The 16,248-nt window shown below is 46.5% G+C and overlaps 4 protein-coding genes across 4 annotated transcripts; 1 reads left to right on the forward strand and 3 right to left on the reverse strand.

Moving 5' to 3' along the window:
• Positions 1-260: 260 nt before the first annotated feature.
• F4822DRAFT_402934 (uncharacterized protein) lies at positions 261-573 on the forward strand (the record flags this gene model as incomplete). The annotated part of the gene is made up of 1 exon (XM_051458061.1): positions 261-573. A coding segment is annotated over one exon (217 nt), but the record flags the coding sequence as incomplete, so codon positions are not given.
• A 1,934-nt stretch (positions 574-2,507) lies between these two features.
• F4822DRAFT_402936 (V0/A0 complex, 116-kDa subunit of ATPase) lies at positions 2,508-5,575 on the reverse strand. Its single transcript, XM_051458062.1, has 5 exons — positions 5,331-5,575; positions 5,168-5,246; positions 3,099-5,108; positions 2,826-3,046; positions 2,508-2,765 (listed from the first exon to the last, which is right to left on the reverse strand). Exons 1-5 carry the CDS (start codon positions 5,457-5,459, stop codon positions 2,634-2,636), a joined length of 2,571 nt encoding a protein of 856 aa, XP_051314245.1. The 5' UTR covers positions 5,460-5,575; the 3' UTR covers positions 2,508-2,633.
• A 2,227-nt stretch (positions 5,576-7,802) lies between these two features.
• Positions 7,803-10,764, reverse strand: F4822DRAFT_402939 (uncharacterized protein). The gene is made up of 2 exons (XM_051458063.1): positions 9,575-10,764; positions 7,803-9,508 (listed from the first exon to the last, which is right to left on the reverse strand). Exons 1-2 carry the CDS (start codon positions 10,110-10,112, stop codon positions 8,121-8,123), a joined length of 1,926 nt encoding a protein of 641 aa, XP_051314246.1. The 5' UTR covers positions 10,113-10,764; the 3' UTR covers positions 7,803-8,120.
• A 1,851-nt stretch (positions 10,765-12,615) lies between these two features.
• Positions 12,616-15,947, reverse strand: F4822DRAFT_402947 (uncharacterized protein). The gene is made up of 2 exons (XM_051458064.1): positions 14,338-15,947; positions 12,616-14,278 (listed from the first exon to the last, which is right to left on the reverse strand). Exons 1-2 carry the CDS (start codon positions 15,525-15,527, stop codon positions 13,360-13,362), a joined length of 2,109 nt encoding a protein of 702 aa, XP_051314247.1. The 5' UTR covers positions 15,528-15,947; the 3' UTR covers positions 12,616-13,359.
• Positions 15,948-16,248: the final 301 nt, after the last annotated feature.

The following is a 16,248-nucleotide window of genomic DNA, read 5'->3' on the forward strand; positions in this document are numbered from 1 at the left end:
GATGGAATGCCTACATTAAGCCACCGAGAGGAATAGCACTAACAAGACTAGGTGTTGCGTCGCTAGGTATCGCAGGGAGCGGAACCAATTCACTATCATTGTAGATAAACACCAAGGGTGCGATAGCTAGATTTCACGCGTTGGAACAGATAGCCTTAAGGCAGTGAATGATTGTCCAGAAGCATTAACGCGATCGTAACCAACACGCGTACAAATCACAGAAAATTTTTCCTCACATCACGCGTCAAGCGCATGATAGCAATGAAAAAAAAAGTAGAAAATAAGCCTGTCAGACGTCCATCATCGCCCACCCCGGCCGCGCGCCCAAAGGCAAGACCGCGGCGAATCAGGGTTGAGATCATCACCACTCTCTATACAGCACACCATAAGGGTACCGCCATCCTTGCGGACAGATCGAGAGTAAGGAGCGCGAGGACCAGAAGTCCAAGTGCTCCCGAAATTGATTTTTCACTCTAGGGCGACGGGGATATCATTCATCAACCAGGGTGGGATCTGTGGCTCCTGTAGGGAACACAGAGTAGGACGAATACTATAGAAATGATTCTCTGAAGTACTGTATCGCGAATGATGGTTAGTTGAATTATTCCATTGCTCAGGTATGGGGGAGGGGTGAGACTGACTTGTCGACATGAAGAAGAAAGAGAAAAGAATTTGAAGGAGAGGGAGAAAAGCTGTATATTTATAAGAAAGTTTCTGGCGGAGAGCGGTGGCAGAATCAGCAGGGGTGCTTGCCTAGCAAACTGTGCGGCCTAGCAGCTGCCTAGTAACAGCGGTAAACTTTTTTTCTTAGTGGGGCACAATCACTGTAAAAACGACCTAAATCAGTAAACTAACATAGAAAAACATTTTTTCATTGGTTTGCTACATAACATGTGCAGTAAAAACTAGAATATTTGCTAGAAAAATGAAGAAATTTAACTCAAACTGTCTAGTTAGCCAATAAAAGAGCAATAAAAAGAGCAATGCAAAAACAGTCACTGTATTTTATGTGAAAACAAAGCTTAATACAGGTGTTTGCCTAGAGTGGTGCCTGCAGTCGCGAGTTCCCACTGTAGATTCTACTCATTTTAGGTTTAGTGCGAAGGAAAGAGCTGTGACTCAGCAATAATTCTGCCAGCTCCCACCGCTCCAGTATTTCCTATATATACTTGGCTATCCTCCCAGCTTTTTCGTAAATTTTTCTTCCTTTTTTCTTTAGCTCTCTTTGCCTTTTGGCTTAGATCAAGTGTAGTATCTGTTCTTTTCAGTTTAATCTCTGAAAGAGTTCTACTTGAACTCAATCGTGATTATTCTAATTTTTGTTCCTCGGAAGCGCATCCTCTGGGCTTGCCCATGATCGCTACCACCGTGTCCCTGGTATTACACTGCCTCCAGGTGACGCGAACATCATTTTTCATTACATTCTTAGGCTTGCCTAGGATGTGAGGAAGAATCATTCCCGTATTTGTATACTTCTAGCTGTACTGCTGCCTGGTCATAAACACTTTCAAAAATTTAAACAACACGGCACTCAAACCTCTAGCCTATCGCCATATACGTTGCCATTGAAGGTGAACACCACGTCCACCCTCTGTTCAGTCAAATATTCGTAGCAGCTTTTTAATTCGATCGGTAGTGACAGCGTCAGGAGATGCTAGAGCGCTTCGACATCTACTACAAAACTACAAGCTTCATTGAGCGTATTTCCGCCTGGCCCGCAAACCATAATTATTATCGTTGAGCCTCTATTTCACCATCACGACGAAAATTTCAAATTAGTATCCTCATTCTATCGCTACTTCTAGAATATACCGACCTGTCTTCGGTGTCACACGTCCACGATATTGCGGGCAGATGACGAGGCCTCATCGACCTAATCGCCCTACGGATATCGACGATAACACATACCATACTAGCACGCCAGCGCCGCCGAGTCAACACAATTGCCACGCTGACATAGCTCACATTTCTATGAACGAAAAATCTCCTCCGAAAACTGATTTTAATCGAACTATAAGAAGCACCGCCCATCCTACCTAACAAATTGCGCCGAAATAGCTAAGATTTCCGTCGACCGATGAAACGATATAGCTTCTTCCATGCGGAAGCTAGCTTCTAGTCTATGGATCGAATACCTACTGCAAAACGGCGTATCCTAGACTAATGCCAATTTTTGAGCTACGGGATGTTCCTTCAATGGTGGTTTAGCCTACCCGATAAAGAGTTTTTTCTTCTAACTAGACGCCCTAGCTAGTCACCATTTTCCAGTACTACAGAGTTAAAACGATATGAGAAGTTGAAATACGAATACAGCTACTATATCGACTGTAACACTTATTCACAGTACCAAACCCGACGAGATCTAGAAATTGTCAAATTTTCATTCCGCGGCCGAGACCACGGACGGTATCCCCATTCAACATAGGCCATAAGCAAAAAACATTCGATAATATCTACATCTAATAGCAGCAAACGTAGAAATCACAGTGTATTAGATCATGACCAGATGAAAGCTACAGTAGTATCATTTGACATATAGATCTACAGCTACTGCTATGCATAATACAAGTTTTTATTGGTACACTTACTCTCTCTACTCTCACAAACCGCACCCTTCCATGCTAGTATGCTAATTAACCCCTAAACTCGGCTAAGCCGTCATCCTCCTCTAGTAAAGTGATAAAAGAAAACGGTGCGAACATGTGACCCGCAAACTCGGCGTATTTGGATTGTGCTTCGACCCATTGTAGACGGAGGGAGTGCAACTGAGAGGTAATGTTAGTTGATACTGTATTGTAATTTGAGGGTGGCTGGGGAAAGCTTACCATAGCGCTGCAGCCTTCCATACAAATGAGAATAGCACACGAAAGGAAAAACCATAAATAGAAAGTAACAACGACCATAATCACGCCAACGACACCAGGCTTGGCGAGAGATGGTCCGAGGGTCATGTCCCAAAGCACAACAGATAGCTGCTGGTGAGCAAGAGACAAGGCCCAGAGACGAAGATAGGAGGCAGTGTGGGAGACACAGTTCAAGCAGAATTCTACTAAAATCAGCATACTTTACAGCAAATGGGGAATATTTCATGAACTTACCAATTGTATGAATGACCTGGTGGATCATGATCTCACTGAATTCGAACTCTTCATGTTCCTCATCATCACCGTGTGCGATCATAGCGACACCCTCGCCATCTTCAGTATCCACACTAGGACGTCCGTTCGGTTGAAGAGGTTCCTCATCTTCATCAAGCGCAGAGACTCTCGAGTGTTCGCCTATACCCCGATAGCCTTGGGCGCGAGCTCGGTTGTGCTCCCATCGCAAATAGAACGGCTTCAAGAATAATAGAACAGGGACCTGAACGAAAGCCAGTAGTAGTAATGTGACTTGTACTCCGCTTTGGCCTGGGTAAAGTTGTATATCCAACGTGCCGGGCTGCAAGAACATGTAAATCAACATGTTTAAAAGACCAGGAGGTTGCTCTCCAATCGCAAACCAATCCACAGACCACTTGTAGATAATACATATGACGAGGTAACCGAAGATGGATTGGAAGAAGATCATTCCTGGAACGAAGTTACCCCAGATATCGATTGGCCTCTTGAAGTGTCTGGCGTTGAAGTAGGACAGGCAAAGAGAGTATGTCATGTGTGCCCATCCGAGAATGATAGACATCTTCATCTTGTAACTGTTGCTGAATAGCAAATCGTTATCGGTGCCGTGCCAAAACCAATCGAGACCAAACGGATATCGGTAATCGCCCTTCAGCTTAGCAATAAGAGGTTGGCCTTCTTGCCATCCTTCCGGAACCTCCCACTCCCAGGCACTGTCGAAAAAGGTGAAGGTCTTCGAGAAGACATCGTTGTAGATAAGACCGGTAAACAAAGAGAAGACAGCCATGACTAAGGCAATGTATCGACCATAGTAAATCATAGCGAAGAGTTCGAAGGTGACCTTCTTGAGAGGTTTTTCCCAGTAGATCATGGCTACGGAGGCAGCAAACATGATGGAAGCGTGACCGAAATCTCCGAACATGACAGCGAACAGGAAAGGGAATGTAACGATAGCAGGTAGAGCAGGGTTGACTTCTTGGTAGGTCGCCGTACCGTAGGCATTGATGATAGTCTGGAAGGCCTCTGTGAATTTGTTGGTCTTCAGGTAGGTCGGAGGGGTCTTGTTTGTTCTAATTTCATTGATAATGGACGGAACGGAAAGACCTGCTCGGTTCGTCACATCCTGAAGTGTAGAGCGAATAAGAGGCAAATCGTTTGTAGGACACCATCCTTCGGCGATGAGAGTTCGTCTTTGCCGGTCGAACGAAAAGAGATTAAGTGTTTGGTAGGCAGCCTTTTCCTTCGTGATGAGAATCATCCAAGCAGCAAGGGACTGGCCGATCTGGGTAAGCTCGACTTCGAGAGTCTGCTGAGTGTTGTGTAGGACGTTCTGAACATCGTTGAGGCGGGCGTTAACCTCGTGTAGCTGGTCTCGACGAAGATCTGTGTTCTCGTCTACACTGTAAATGTCAGCTCCCATCGATTCCGAGATCTTTCGAATCTTGGCTAGGATCTCCTTTCCGTGGGCAAAGATGACAAAGACATTCTTGTTGATGGACTCGTTGTTGGTCGGGTCGATCAGAGGTTCGGAGATTTCGGATTGGTTCATGTAGAGGTTACCGCGAAGGGTTCTCCAAAGAATGCGCTCGAAAGCAGCGACACGGTCTCGGTTGATGACACCAGCAACGAAGCCAATGTTCATACCAGAGAAGGAACGCTCAGCGTCACCACCCTGGTTGTGTTGCTCTACGTCTTGGAGTAAAGGAGCGTCGTCGTCCTCAGTCGAAGCTCGAATCTCGTCAACGTTGCCGTGTGCGCGATCGAAGAAGCCACCCGCCTCGCGCAAGACGTGTCGCCATTCGGTAAGCTCCACCTCTCTCTTCTTCAATGTCTCGTAACTGTCATTAAGTTGGAAGATGCGTTGTTCGAGGCTTTGTGTTCGCTCGGAGAGTTCGTCAATCTCGGTAGTAGTGGGAGGAGCGAGGGTTTCAACTTCGAGATCTAGTGTTCGGAGAGGGATATTTGCCTTTTCCATCTGACCATGGAAGTAGCCTAGTAACACGTTAGCCAAGACAGTATGTTGTATGGGGCCAGGGCGCATCGAGGCGTACGGAGTTGACGCTCGACATTGTCGAGTCTTCGAATCTCTTGAGTGAAGGTTCGCTGAAATGCAGTGACTTCGCTGTTGAGCTAGATGGTTGTTAGTATTATTTGATGGATATAGATTTGATGTCGAATTGAACAGGGGATAGATGGATGGATGCGAGGACGTACATCGCGAAATTGGACCAGTCCAAGTTCTCCCAACGCGTTAACACATTCTCGACCGATTTCGTTAGATATATACAACTGAACCATGCTCATATCCGCAGAGCGGAACATGGTCTGCTTTGAAGGAGCCATGATGATGGCGATATGCTTCAAGGGCAGATCAGTTGATCGTTTGATGGGTGACGACGAAAGGGTAGCTCTAGAAGGTAAGCTCGCATTTGTCGCTGGCTGGCTTGGTTACCTTTGCAAGTTGCACAGGGGGGCTTGCGTTGCCAATTCGGAGACTCCGGTCCGACTTGTGGCTGAATGTCACGAGCTTAATTTGTGGCGCATGTAGTGCTTCGACTTTTCTTTTTTCTTTTTTCTTATGTAATCATGACGTATGTAGACTTCCTTGGCAGCACCCTTCACCCATCTTTCACACCTGAACATTGGTTTGCAAGTAGGCAATTGACCAGATAACGATCTTTACTATAAATAAGGCTGTTAAAGGATATGAGATAAAATTAATTTCTATCATGAGGTATCCGAAGTGCTCAGGTAAACCAACACCGAACAAGCAAGGATGTAAACTGTGCATTCATATATCACCGAGATCAACCTCGAATCTCCGAGCATCGTACGAAAAAGTCTACTGTTATACAATGTCCTCTATGGCCATAGAGCCAGTATACCAAGTAAATAAGTTCATTTCTATTTATTTATCCTTGTCGCGGCTACTTCTTGACGCTAGATTTAGTATAGCTGAACTTAACGAGGCTACGTCATCATTATATTCCGACGAAGAATCGTCAGGAAATCAACAAGGGTGGCTCTAGGAATAAGAGCAGTAGCCTAAGGGAAACCGCTATTCTTATGTATGCGTTTATCATGAACTTAGTTATTTACAAGGTTAAGTTCACGTTAAGTTCAGAATGAGGTCAGGTTGAGTTCATTATAACTTGAGACTTCTCCCTCAACAGAGTTTAAGACGAACAATTGAGAGGTACGATCATATTATGCCACTCGATTAGGAAAGAGGCTGCATATATAAAGTCCCCAATCCGTCATGGAAGATTCTCCCATTCCTTTTCCCATCCACATTCACATTTTTCTCCCTTTTCCTCATCTTCCTAAGAAGCAAACCTATCTTTTCTCATGATGTTACTACACCCGCTATCGTTTTCTACGCATGGCACACAATCGTGAATACCAACGAGGAGAAGAGAAGGTTAATACCTAAAAGCCATTTCTATCTGAACTTGGTCGTCTTGATCCCGGAATCCAAGTCACTGCACTCAACACAAGCGGAATACCAGTCATACCAAGGCGTTTCAAACCACTAAACAGACTGCATCCTGAATCTATGGGACAGAAGATGGAACTCTACGAGATCAAAGACTAGAGGGAAAATGATGACGAATAAGGAATCGGGCAACGGAAGTCCTCCGACCCTCGTCAGATAAGACGACATACTATAGTCCCGACCGAATGGGACTGACCCACGAGACACCATAGCTAGACAGGAGCGCCCACTCTTGTTTTAGAGAGCTTCTAACGTCGCTCTTCGCAAGTTATACTCAACAAACCCACGCAAAATTAAGTGAAGTTGTTTGCCGCGTTCTCCAGCGAGAACAACCACTTCTATCCCCGCCCCAGGATATGGTATAGCAGACTCTTCGGCATCATGTGCGAAAGATCACAACAAAAAGGCGCGCCCTATTCCAACAATCAGGGCCATTGACTCTACTCATACCTCCCACCAGTACGAAGTGTTTACCCAAATCACCGTCTAATCATCGCTGTTGTTAACGGTACTACGGTTGACCCAACAATGACCATTACCTACTAGGGTGTGCGGTGGGTACTCGAGACTAGGAACCGGCATCAGGAGGACCTGGTTGGTATAGATACAAGAAGCCAGGTGGTCTTTATCCGTGACCGATTTTAGCATGGCTCCAACTTACAGACGTACTACCAGCGGGACCGGTGTTCATATTGATGCGAAAACTAAGGAGAAGCAGGAAAGACCTTGAGGTGGCACTCGAACGAGGCTTGAGAACGTTTCTACAGGTTAATTCTACTGTAACATACATAATTAGGAGATCAATCGAAACCATGCCCATTTGCCAGAGTAATGGACTTACCTAAGAAGGGAGCGCCTATTATCGGACTTCTTGTGTCATATCGCGTACGTATTTGTGATACATCCCGCTTACACGTATGTACCTAATATGGGGGGCGTGTATGCGAAACGGCAAACAAATGCGAAGCGTCATAGTTCCCCTGAATGGCGAGTGACTTGCATATGGATACCTACCTCCACGGGGGGTCGGGCTTTCATGTATTCCCAGCCGTGTATGTACCTGCGCATTCGACGCCGGCAATTACATACCTAGGCAGATCAGGTATTGCGGTCATGTTCAACATATCAACTAAAGTAGATGCTTGGTCGGATGCAACTGGCTACGATTGACTTAGATAATACTAACAAGACTCATTTTAATAAATTTATGCATTAAAAGTCATAAAGTTGAGATACAACACGCTATTATACGCTATGATTACTATGTAACAATGCTTTTTCTTTCGCTAACCATTGTCCCCGCAAGCATGTAATAGCAACCAAACTTTTCGATGTTCATATCTCATCCGTAGAATCGTAAACCCTGACCGGTAACCCATATCGCTATGCTTTAGTACAAATAAATCAAATGATGATAGAAAACCCTATGCTGTACTCGAACCGGAGATAGTTATACTCGAACAGCCCGAGGTGACGAAAAGAAAAGGTGGTGGTATAGGTGGTGTCGCTTATAGCTTCCGCTTGAACATGTACGAGCCGTACATGCCACCAACTTCAGCACAAGCGACGGGTATCTTACGCATGCCCCAAAACGAAGCGCCCATCTTCCAATACCGGAGGCCGGAATCCCTAGGTCCATCCTCGGGGTCGTGAAGGCGGACAAGCCAAGCCCTGCTCCCATTCTCGGTGACAGTCCATCCTAGCTGCTTCACAACAGGTGACTTCGCCAATCGGGGGTACAAGTCATCGGTAACCTCAATCACTTCCAACGGCGCAGAAAACTTCTTCATTATCGAAGTGTTTCGTCCAAATAGAGTAATAAGGTCCAGCTCGGCGGAGGTGTAATCGGAAAGGTCCAGGTATTTGAGCGAGTGAGGGTCCCATTCCAACTGCTCGTTTATATCACCGCTCTCATCCTCGTCGGGGATGAAAAGTCGATCGATATCGGAAATCTTCAGCCGTCGACCTAACGCAAGCTCTTCCAGATGCTTTGTCAACGGCCGAAGTAGATTAATGTGCGATGAGGCCATCTTGCTGCCCTTCAAGCTCAACGAGCGCAAGCTTTGCGGAAGAATAGGGATTAACTTAGTCAAGTCATCCTCATCTAGAAGCTGGTGGCTTCGTGCATCGACACCTAGACTCAAAAGCTCCAATCCCTTGACTGCTGGATGGTTCGCCAAAAAGTCAATGACAGCATCAGCAGTTAGCAATTTGCATTTCGATAGGTTCAAGTGCGTAATCTTCGCGTTGTGCGGGATAGACTGGAGCGCAGCGTTCGTAACACGGGTTCCAGCTAGATCAAGGTGTGTCAAGTTGCCCAATCGGGGAAGCAAGGTCTCGAACACAGAAGACGGAAGAGTGATACACTTGTGTAACGATAGGCGAGAGATCGAGAGCGCTTCCGGCCAGTCGGATAGAAGAATTGATTGGAAGGCATTCTTGAATGCACCCGACGAACAACCACAAAAATCAATTCCCTGCAATCTATCAAGACCGAAAAATAACTTGCGCAGCACTTTCGCATCGAGTTCGTCTTCGATGTACTCCTGCGCTAAGAATTCACGAAGGAAGGGGGTTAGTTCCAAGCATTGCATTAAAGTCTCGGGGGTCAAGTTGCGGGTAGTAGCGCGCTCGCTTGCCGTCGAGAATAGCGTCGTCGGATTAAAGTGGCTGAAATCTAGCCGTCGTACAATGGTTCCAAGTTCCTGGTTCTGTGAGATGTGGGACAAGAATTTTCGGAAGATTCTCGAGTGTGGAATCGTGATGTTCTTGTAAAGCGCATTAAGTGTTGCCGAGTGGAGTGTTCTTGATGTTAGTAACAATGACATCAAATCCACATTTCGAGCGGAAACTCCGTTCGGTGGAACATCAAGAACAAGGTGATCGATAATTTGACCTATTAACGTGGTTATAGTGTAAGATGCTTGGTCTAGTTAAAAAGGCATGGTTCTTTTCGGCTTACCAAGTATCTCGGTGGGTAGTTTCTCAATCGTCGACTGTCCTGGGGATGGTCGTTCCGGGTCTTTCTTCTTAATCGGAGTGACGGGCGTCGACCAAACAATTTTTAGGGCTTGCAAATCTCCGTAGCTCTTGCTCGCTTGCCTTCCCTTCACACCTATCTGCTTCCAGCCTTGGAAACCGTCGGCGGCGACAGCTGGGAACCAGCAGCCATGCAATCTGCTATTTGGTTGTGTTACAGGTGGAATAAATTGCGTCTGTGTTGCCATTGCCGGGGGCGATGGCAGATCGTCGACAACCTCTTCGGATAACTTAGAGTAAGAAGATACCTTGGTACTGGTGAAGCTTTGGGCGAAGTCTGAATCTACCTCTCGGACGGAAGAGAAAGAAGAGCGGGTAGATTTGTCCGGGGAGGTGGTGGTGTTTTCGGGCTGGTCCATATTGTCACGTAGTAGGCTGGGTGAAGGGCTGCGTTTAAGTTTGCTGGTAACGTGCTGCTGGGTTGGATGTCCAACAAGAGGAGAGGATGTTGTTCGATCCATAATCGGAAGATGAGCCAAGGTATCACTACCAGGACTACCAGGGCTATCAGGTACTGCCAGGGTCGCAACCGCACAGGCGAAGAGATGCAAGATGCAGACTCAATAGCGCAATGGGCTCTTTCCTTCCTTTCCCCGGCACAATACGGCACGGCTACAAACCGTTCTCGCAGGGCCGCCCACCAAGGCACCAGGTTTCACCAAACGCTGTAAATTAGGTCCAGGCGACCTGGATGGGTTTTCTGTTAGTCAAAACACCGATTTCTTAGGTAACAGGTTTCGTTGGCGCAATGCGGGGAAAGATTGATGAGATGGATTCGCCGCCGGAATGATTTTTTTTTTATTGACAGCCTTCGTTAAAAAGGTAGGTAGCAGGAAGGGAAAAGGTATAACCATGTATGTATGTACTGTATTAATTGAGTCTGTGGCACATGAATTGGCCCTGTTAGATTCTCGTCAACCGGAACACGCAGAAGAAAACGGGGCGTTGTCCCCCGTAGTCGTCGTCGGCGGCGGTCGAATACCAGGGGTATCCGAGTTCCTCATACGTAAGAATGGAGTATGAGAAAACACCAAGCATGGAGCTACCAGGTTGCACGTGTACAACTATCCGCCTCTTCCTGGGCTGCCAATGTCAATAGTCGACTGGAAGAAAGAAAGAAGAAAAAAATTATACGAATACCTAGACTTGCTAGACGAATAACCTAGCTTCTCGATTTGTCCGGGTCTTGTTCTTCACCGTCTAATTTATTAGGCGCTGTACCTAGCAGCTTAGCAGGACCGGACTTCGCGAGATACTAAGTAGTAAGTAGTGAAGGGCCCGCAAAAGGACTAGATGGAAAATGGTGTGACTATGGTGACTGTGTGTTGAGCAAACGGCTCCGTGATTCTCCCATTGTATATGGATTGGGTAATGAAAATTAGAGAATGGCATAGAGATGGATTCTTCTTTGTCACCTGAGCCATACCCACCAACGCTTGTTGCCATCGAGACTGGCGGCAAATGGTGTGGAATCCGAAAAGTGCCTTGGCTATGAGCTCCGCTTGGATAGCTATTTGGTAATGAGAATGTCAGACGATCCTAGGTCTGCTGTTACGGGGAAATATCGTCATCGCGATGTGGTAATTTTTTTTGTATTTCTTTTTTCTTATTTTTTTTTTCTCATCCCCCCCTGGTCGGAGGCGGAGGAGGGAAGAATTCAAGGTTTGGTGCTTGTGGAGGGGAAGTTTTTTTTTCTTCGCAGCAGCAGAAGGCGTGCTAGGCTGAGTGGCTAAAAAGTTGAGCTTGCCTAGCCGAGTCTAGCGACTAAGTTAGTTAGACCAGTTCCGTGGCCCCGTCTACGGCTCCATCATTACACAATAGGTAATTTCTTGGCGGATTGGCGCGAGATTCGTGGATGCAGCTGGGATGTTCCTTCCTTCCTCTTTCCCCGGATTCGATTATGCCATTTTACGTAGACAATACCATGTACTTAGGTACTTTCGTATATCTATTACGCTACTAATACTTCTATACTTCTACACTTTTCACTATACTTTTCCCTCGTATATTGAACCGAGGTCGCCTCATCAAAATATTGAACTCGAACATGCCACATCACTGTATTTCTCTACTCTCTGATTTGGTAGGTACTACCGTGGCATATGCAAGAACCACGATCGCTTGGGAATATCTCATGCGTGATTTGCTTGTTTCTACCTATGAATGTTACTTACTGTGCTTGTTTTTCAGGTCGGATGAATAGTGATGTCGTGGAATGCTACATATGTACGCGGATTGCTGCCAGATCATCTTACTATGCAGAAGAGGTATATCATCTGCTGTGTAAGAGCTGACGATCATATCTTAATTTTCCAACTCTCTCCCTATTGATTAGATGGTTAGAGTCATAATCCACTGTTCTCTTTGACTGCCCCCTTCTCATGACCTATTCATGCACAAAGAAACCGATAATCTTTTCTCCGGACAATTAAAACCCGGGGTTTGAAGAAAGAAGGGGAAAACAATACATGGCAATAATTCTGATAATCCACCTCGCTAAACTCGCTGACCGCCTTCAGTTTCTTGGCCGATCTAAACCGCTACTATATTTGCAAACCACGTTCCTGAAGCGAAACTAATCCCATTTCCGTCTTATCACGAAGTTCACGTGGCCTTCAAAAAATGATGCAAAAAATAGGGGGTAGTCATTTAACAACAAATACACATCATCACCAGGTCGCTCTATGCTATTCCAAGAATGCAAATTACCTCGTCTTTTGAACACGCAGACACGTTCGGTAGATGTTATTATTAGGTATTAGCCTCGTTTGCCATGCAACGTTTGATGCTTCTACCCCTTGCCTCCGGTGGCCGGTGCCGATCTAAGACCTGCATGGTCTACCTAGAAGAAACATAGTTGTTTGCGGGGAAATAGCCTCAAGTTTTCGTTGGAGATTTTCGAATAGCCAATCATCTTTATTTGCTTCTTCTATTCCATGTCTGAACTTGCGGCTGATATTCCCGATCTTGGAAGTGTTGAAGAGGTACGTAAGGGGTATGTACATCCAGGTGGACGGACTTTAGACTATAGTAAAGACTATAGTAACTAATAATACCTCAACCTAGGTATTTTCTCCGATAAATTCCACCCCTAATTTGCCGATCATTAGACTATTAGTTATAGAATGGAAGTACGGTGATTTCTTTCCACTGTACCTGGGACTAAGAATACTGTCAACTCTCCCCAAGGTGTCATGCGGAGATGATACTGTTTTCAAGACCGACCTATAGCCATCAGGGGTTTGGGTGATTTGCTACCGATGTGCTACAGGAATATCCGCCCCCAAGCTTAGTAAGTAGCCCTCTAACAATATGGAAGACCCCGAACGATGTACAGAAATACCAGACACCGTCCTATCTGACCTATGTGCCCATTCGCGTAAAACTTGGTTCCTAAATATACTCCGAGCTGGTAACAAACATAAGATGTATTGAAACCGTATTGATCCATAAATAAGTAGCCCTTCCGAATACAGCCATGATTACATAGTCTACCCACAATGTAATAGGTAGCTATACTAATCTAAAGTCCCTAAACCCCGAAACGCCGATATACGTATGATCATGTTGCATCCTTCAAGCTTCCGGGATTTCCAGCCGCGGATGCCGCCTTATCGTAAAAAAGACTGAAAACACCATGAACCCCCCCAAATTCTAAGTAGGCGCTCGATATACCCCGGCAAATAAGATATGTAGATGATGAACAGGTCACCTCCCATTTACTTTCTTCCCGGTTTTAATACGATCCTTACAGTTGTCGCAATACCATTTCACTAGCAACTTGGTTAGATAATACACCATGACACAAGGGTGTTTGGACTCACTATTAGAAGGTGGCGCTGCCTTCAAACCAACACAATCGAGATGAAACCATTCGCGCTCGCAGTCATCGGCGTCGCATGCAACCATCTCTCCATAACTGACACCATTACAATAGCAGTATAAAGGCTCGTCGGCATCGACATCACCTTCATCATCACCTTGTACACTACTGTTCGCATCTTCGTCTGCGACTCGAGCTGCGACCTGTTGAGCGGCGCCCTTTTTATGACTCCTTTTTGCGCCTGAAGTTGACGCATTTCGTGCTGATCGAGATCGCGGTGGCGGATCTGGGAATGACCCCAATGCTGGCGTTGAAGGCTTACTAGCTCGCCCACTCTTGGTGGTGACGACGGTTGTAGATGTTGCCGACGGCGTCTGAATTGGTTCACCCTTGGGTTCCGACTCGTCTCCTTTCGTCATAGCTTTGCTACTTGCACTAGCACTGCTGGCGCTTGCAATAGTAAGGACCGTTTCTTCTTTAGAAGCCTCAACCTTGACGGCCGTTGTTGTTTCTTTGCTTGTCTTGATATCGGCCGGTGGGCGGGTGCCGTTCTGTACCGTCATCAACTCTGGAGTTGCGGCGGTGGCACCATTCGGCCTGTTTGATGCGGATGATGTCGGTCGCTGTCGACCATTCTCCACATTAGACTGTATAGAATTTTGTCTCGCTCGGGACGATGCAGGTCGTGCAGATGTTGTAGAGGGCGCGGGAGAACCGCGAGCTGCGACTTTAGGGTCGAAATTAGGTTGGATTGGGGAGGGTGCGATTGAGGGCGAAAGCGCGGCGGTTGCGGTAGTGGTTTTGCTGTTGAAGGAGGGGTTAGCGACGAAACGCATTAGAGGGGATTATTAGGAGTTGCTCACTTCTTCTTCGAGGCACCATTGACAGTAGGAAGAGCTTTTCGTTTCTTGGGCTGTTCGGGAGCGGGCGTTGCCCTTGGACTAGAGTTCTTAGTCTTTGTCGAATTGTTACCAAAGACTGAGCTCATAGCACGTTCCATGGGCTGTCCTCCGTTGGCTGGCTTATTGGTCTCGACTTTCCTTCTCTTCGATGGAGGGTTCCCGTTGGTATTTGTAGCAGCGCCCGACGAAATACCCAATCCGACTGGTGCGCTTGTATCGGCGGCCTTCCGTGACTTGCTATTATTGTTAGATGCTTTTTTCGATTCGCCCTTGTGTTTATTGTCGTGATCATCCACATCCGAGTCTTGATGTTGATTCTTGAGCCCCTTCTTAGCTATGAGTGCTTGCTTTCTCGCGTCGCTTCGTGCTGCAGCTTCCTCAGCAAGCTGTTGCGCTGCCGCCGTAATAGTAGCTGCACCATCCCGACGTGACCTTTCGGCTTGGTTCGCCCGATTGACTCTGTTCTCTGGATAAGCCCAGTGTGTAGTACTGCCCCATTTGGCCTCGTCGCTGTATTCGGCTTCGAGATGTGGCCATACGTCGTTGATCCGAGCTAATTCTTTAGAAAGCGCTTCGTTCGCTGTTGATATAACATGATTTTTCTCTTCTAGCGACACAAGCATTTCTTGGACTTTGAAAGCAGTCTGACGAAATAATTGTCGTCGCGGAAGATTGCTCGGATCAAAGACGTTGGAATTGTAGTTGTCATCGGTCGATCCGGGAGCATTGCCGTTCGCAGGGAGACTACTAGAGCTGTTCTGGGCGCTCATTGGCGTCGAAACAGCGGCGATACTGCTGGCTGCATCGTTGCTATTTTTGGGCTCGGGCGGAGTCGACTTGAGGACGGCGTCAACGAGCTGGAAGAGTGTCTCTTCTGGAGCGAAGATCTTGGCGTCTACCTCTTTTAAAAGTGTGAAATGTCGGACAAGGTCTTTAGGAAGGGATGCTATTGCGTCGGTAAAGTATGTAATTGCAGGAAATACGTCGATAGGTTGATCATGGCTGTGGCCGCCTCCTAGCGAGTCTCTCGCTGCGAAAGTGCGGGCTGAGCCAGACGTTGTTCGTGGGGGATTAGCTCGGGTTTGTCGAACAGGTTGAGCTCTTCGATTTGAAGGACCAGCGTCCGCTTGGGACGGCTTTGCAGTTTTCATCTTTTTTCCTCCGAGGAAATGGGTATTGAATGGTGGATTTTGTCGGGAAAGGAGAGTTGTGGGAGAGGATAGAATGGGAGGTTTCTCGCTCGAAAGACTAAAGGACTTCGCGGACCGAGTAAGTTGACAAGAAGCTTCAGATAATGAAGATCATGTCATTTTGCGAAATGAGATAGACAATACCAATAATAAAAAGAAGAAAAATGACGCGAAAAGAGCTATGTAAAGTGTCGGCGCAAAAGTAGTAGGAGACCAGGTGGACAACTGGGATGGATGAGATTTATTAATTGAGTCGACCAGTAACAACAGCGGTAGCAGTAGTAGGTAGTAGATTCTAAAGGATTAAGGTTAGCAGCCTTTACTTTTGCGAGCCACTTGCAGTTGCCCAGGACCCCCATTTGCGCGCGGGCTTCTATCGGCGGGCACTTTTTGGCAATGTGGGCCAAGCCTAAGCACGGAAGCGGCATTTCAATTGGCTTGATTGGGCCAGCTGGGGTTCGTGACAAGCCACTATTGATCCGAAGAATTAATCCGGCCATAGATACGATAAGATAAGAAGAAACAATGACTTCAGCAGCCAAGCCCAGTTTGACCTTGAACATTTTAAGTCTCCACTTGTGTAACCCCTTGCACGAACTTAGGCCTCGGCACTACCTAATCCATGGTTAACCGCGCTACAATTGCAGATCTGCAACTGACACTGTACCTCACACATACTGCG

Source organism: Hypoxylon trugodes (assembly GCF_022578975.1).
Source record: "Hypoxylon trugodes strain CBS 135444 unplaced genomic scaffold F4822scaffold_5, whole genome shotgun sequence".
NCBI lineage: Eukaryota > Fungi > Ascomycota > Sordariomycetes > Xylariales > Hypoxylaceae > Hypoxylon > Hypoxylon trugodes.

Bases quoted from the DNA above. Each gene is read 5' to 3' on its own strand.
- F4822DRAFT_402939 (XM_051458063.1), bottom strand. From the start codon at position 10,112: ATGGATCGAACAACATCCTCTCCTCTTGTTGGACATCCAACCCAGCAG. The intron at 9,509-9,574 runs GTAAGCCGAAAA...CCACGTTAATAG, and splicing joins ACTACCCACCGAGATACTTG to GTCAAATTATCGATCACCTT.
- F4822DRAFT_402947 (XM_051458064.1), bottom strand. From the start codon at position 15,527: ATGAAAACTGCAAAGCCGTCCCAAGCGGACGCTGGTCCTTCAAATCGA. The intron at 14,279-14,337 runs GTGAGCAACTCC...CTCCTTCAACAG, and splicing joins AATGGTGCCTCGAAGAAGAA to CAAAACCACTACCGCAACCG.
- F4822DRAFT_402936 (XM_051458062.1), bottom strand. From the start codon at position 5,459: ATGGCTCCTTCAAAGCAGACCATGTTCCGCTCTGCGGATATGAGCATG. The intron at 5,109-5,167 runs GTACGCCTCGAT...ACGTGTTACTAG, and splicing joins CAATGTCGAGCGTCAACTCC to GCTACTTCCATGGTCAGATG. The intron at 3,047-3,098 runs GTAAGTTCATGA...TGATTTTAGTAG, and splicing joins CCAGGTCATTCATACAATTG to AATTCTGCTTGAACTGTGTC.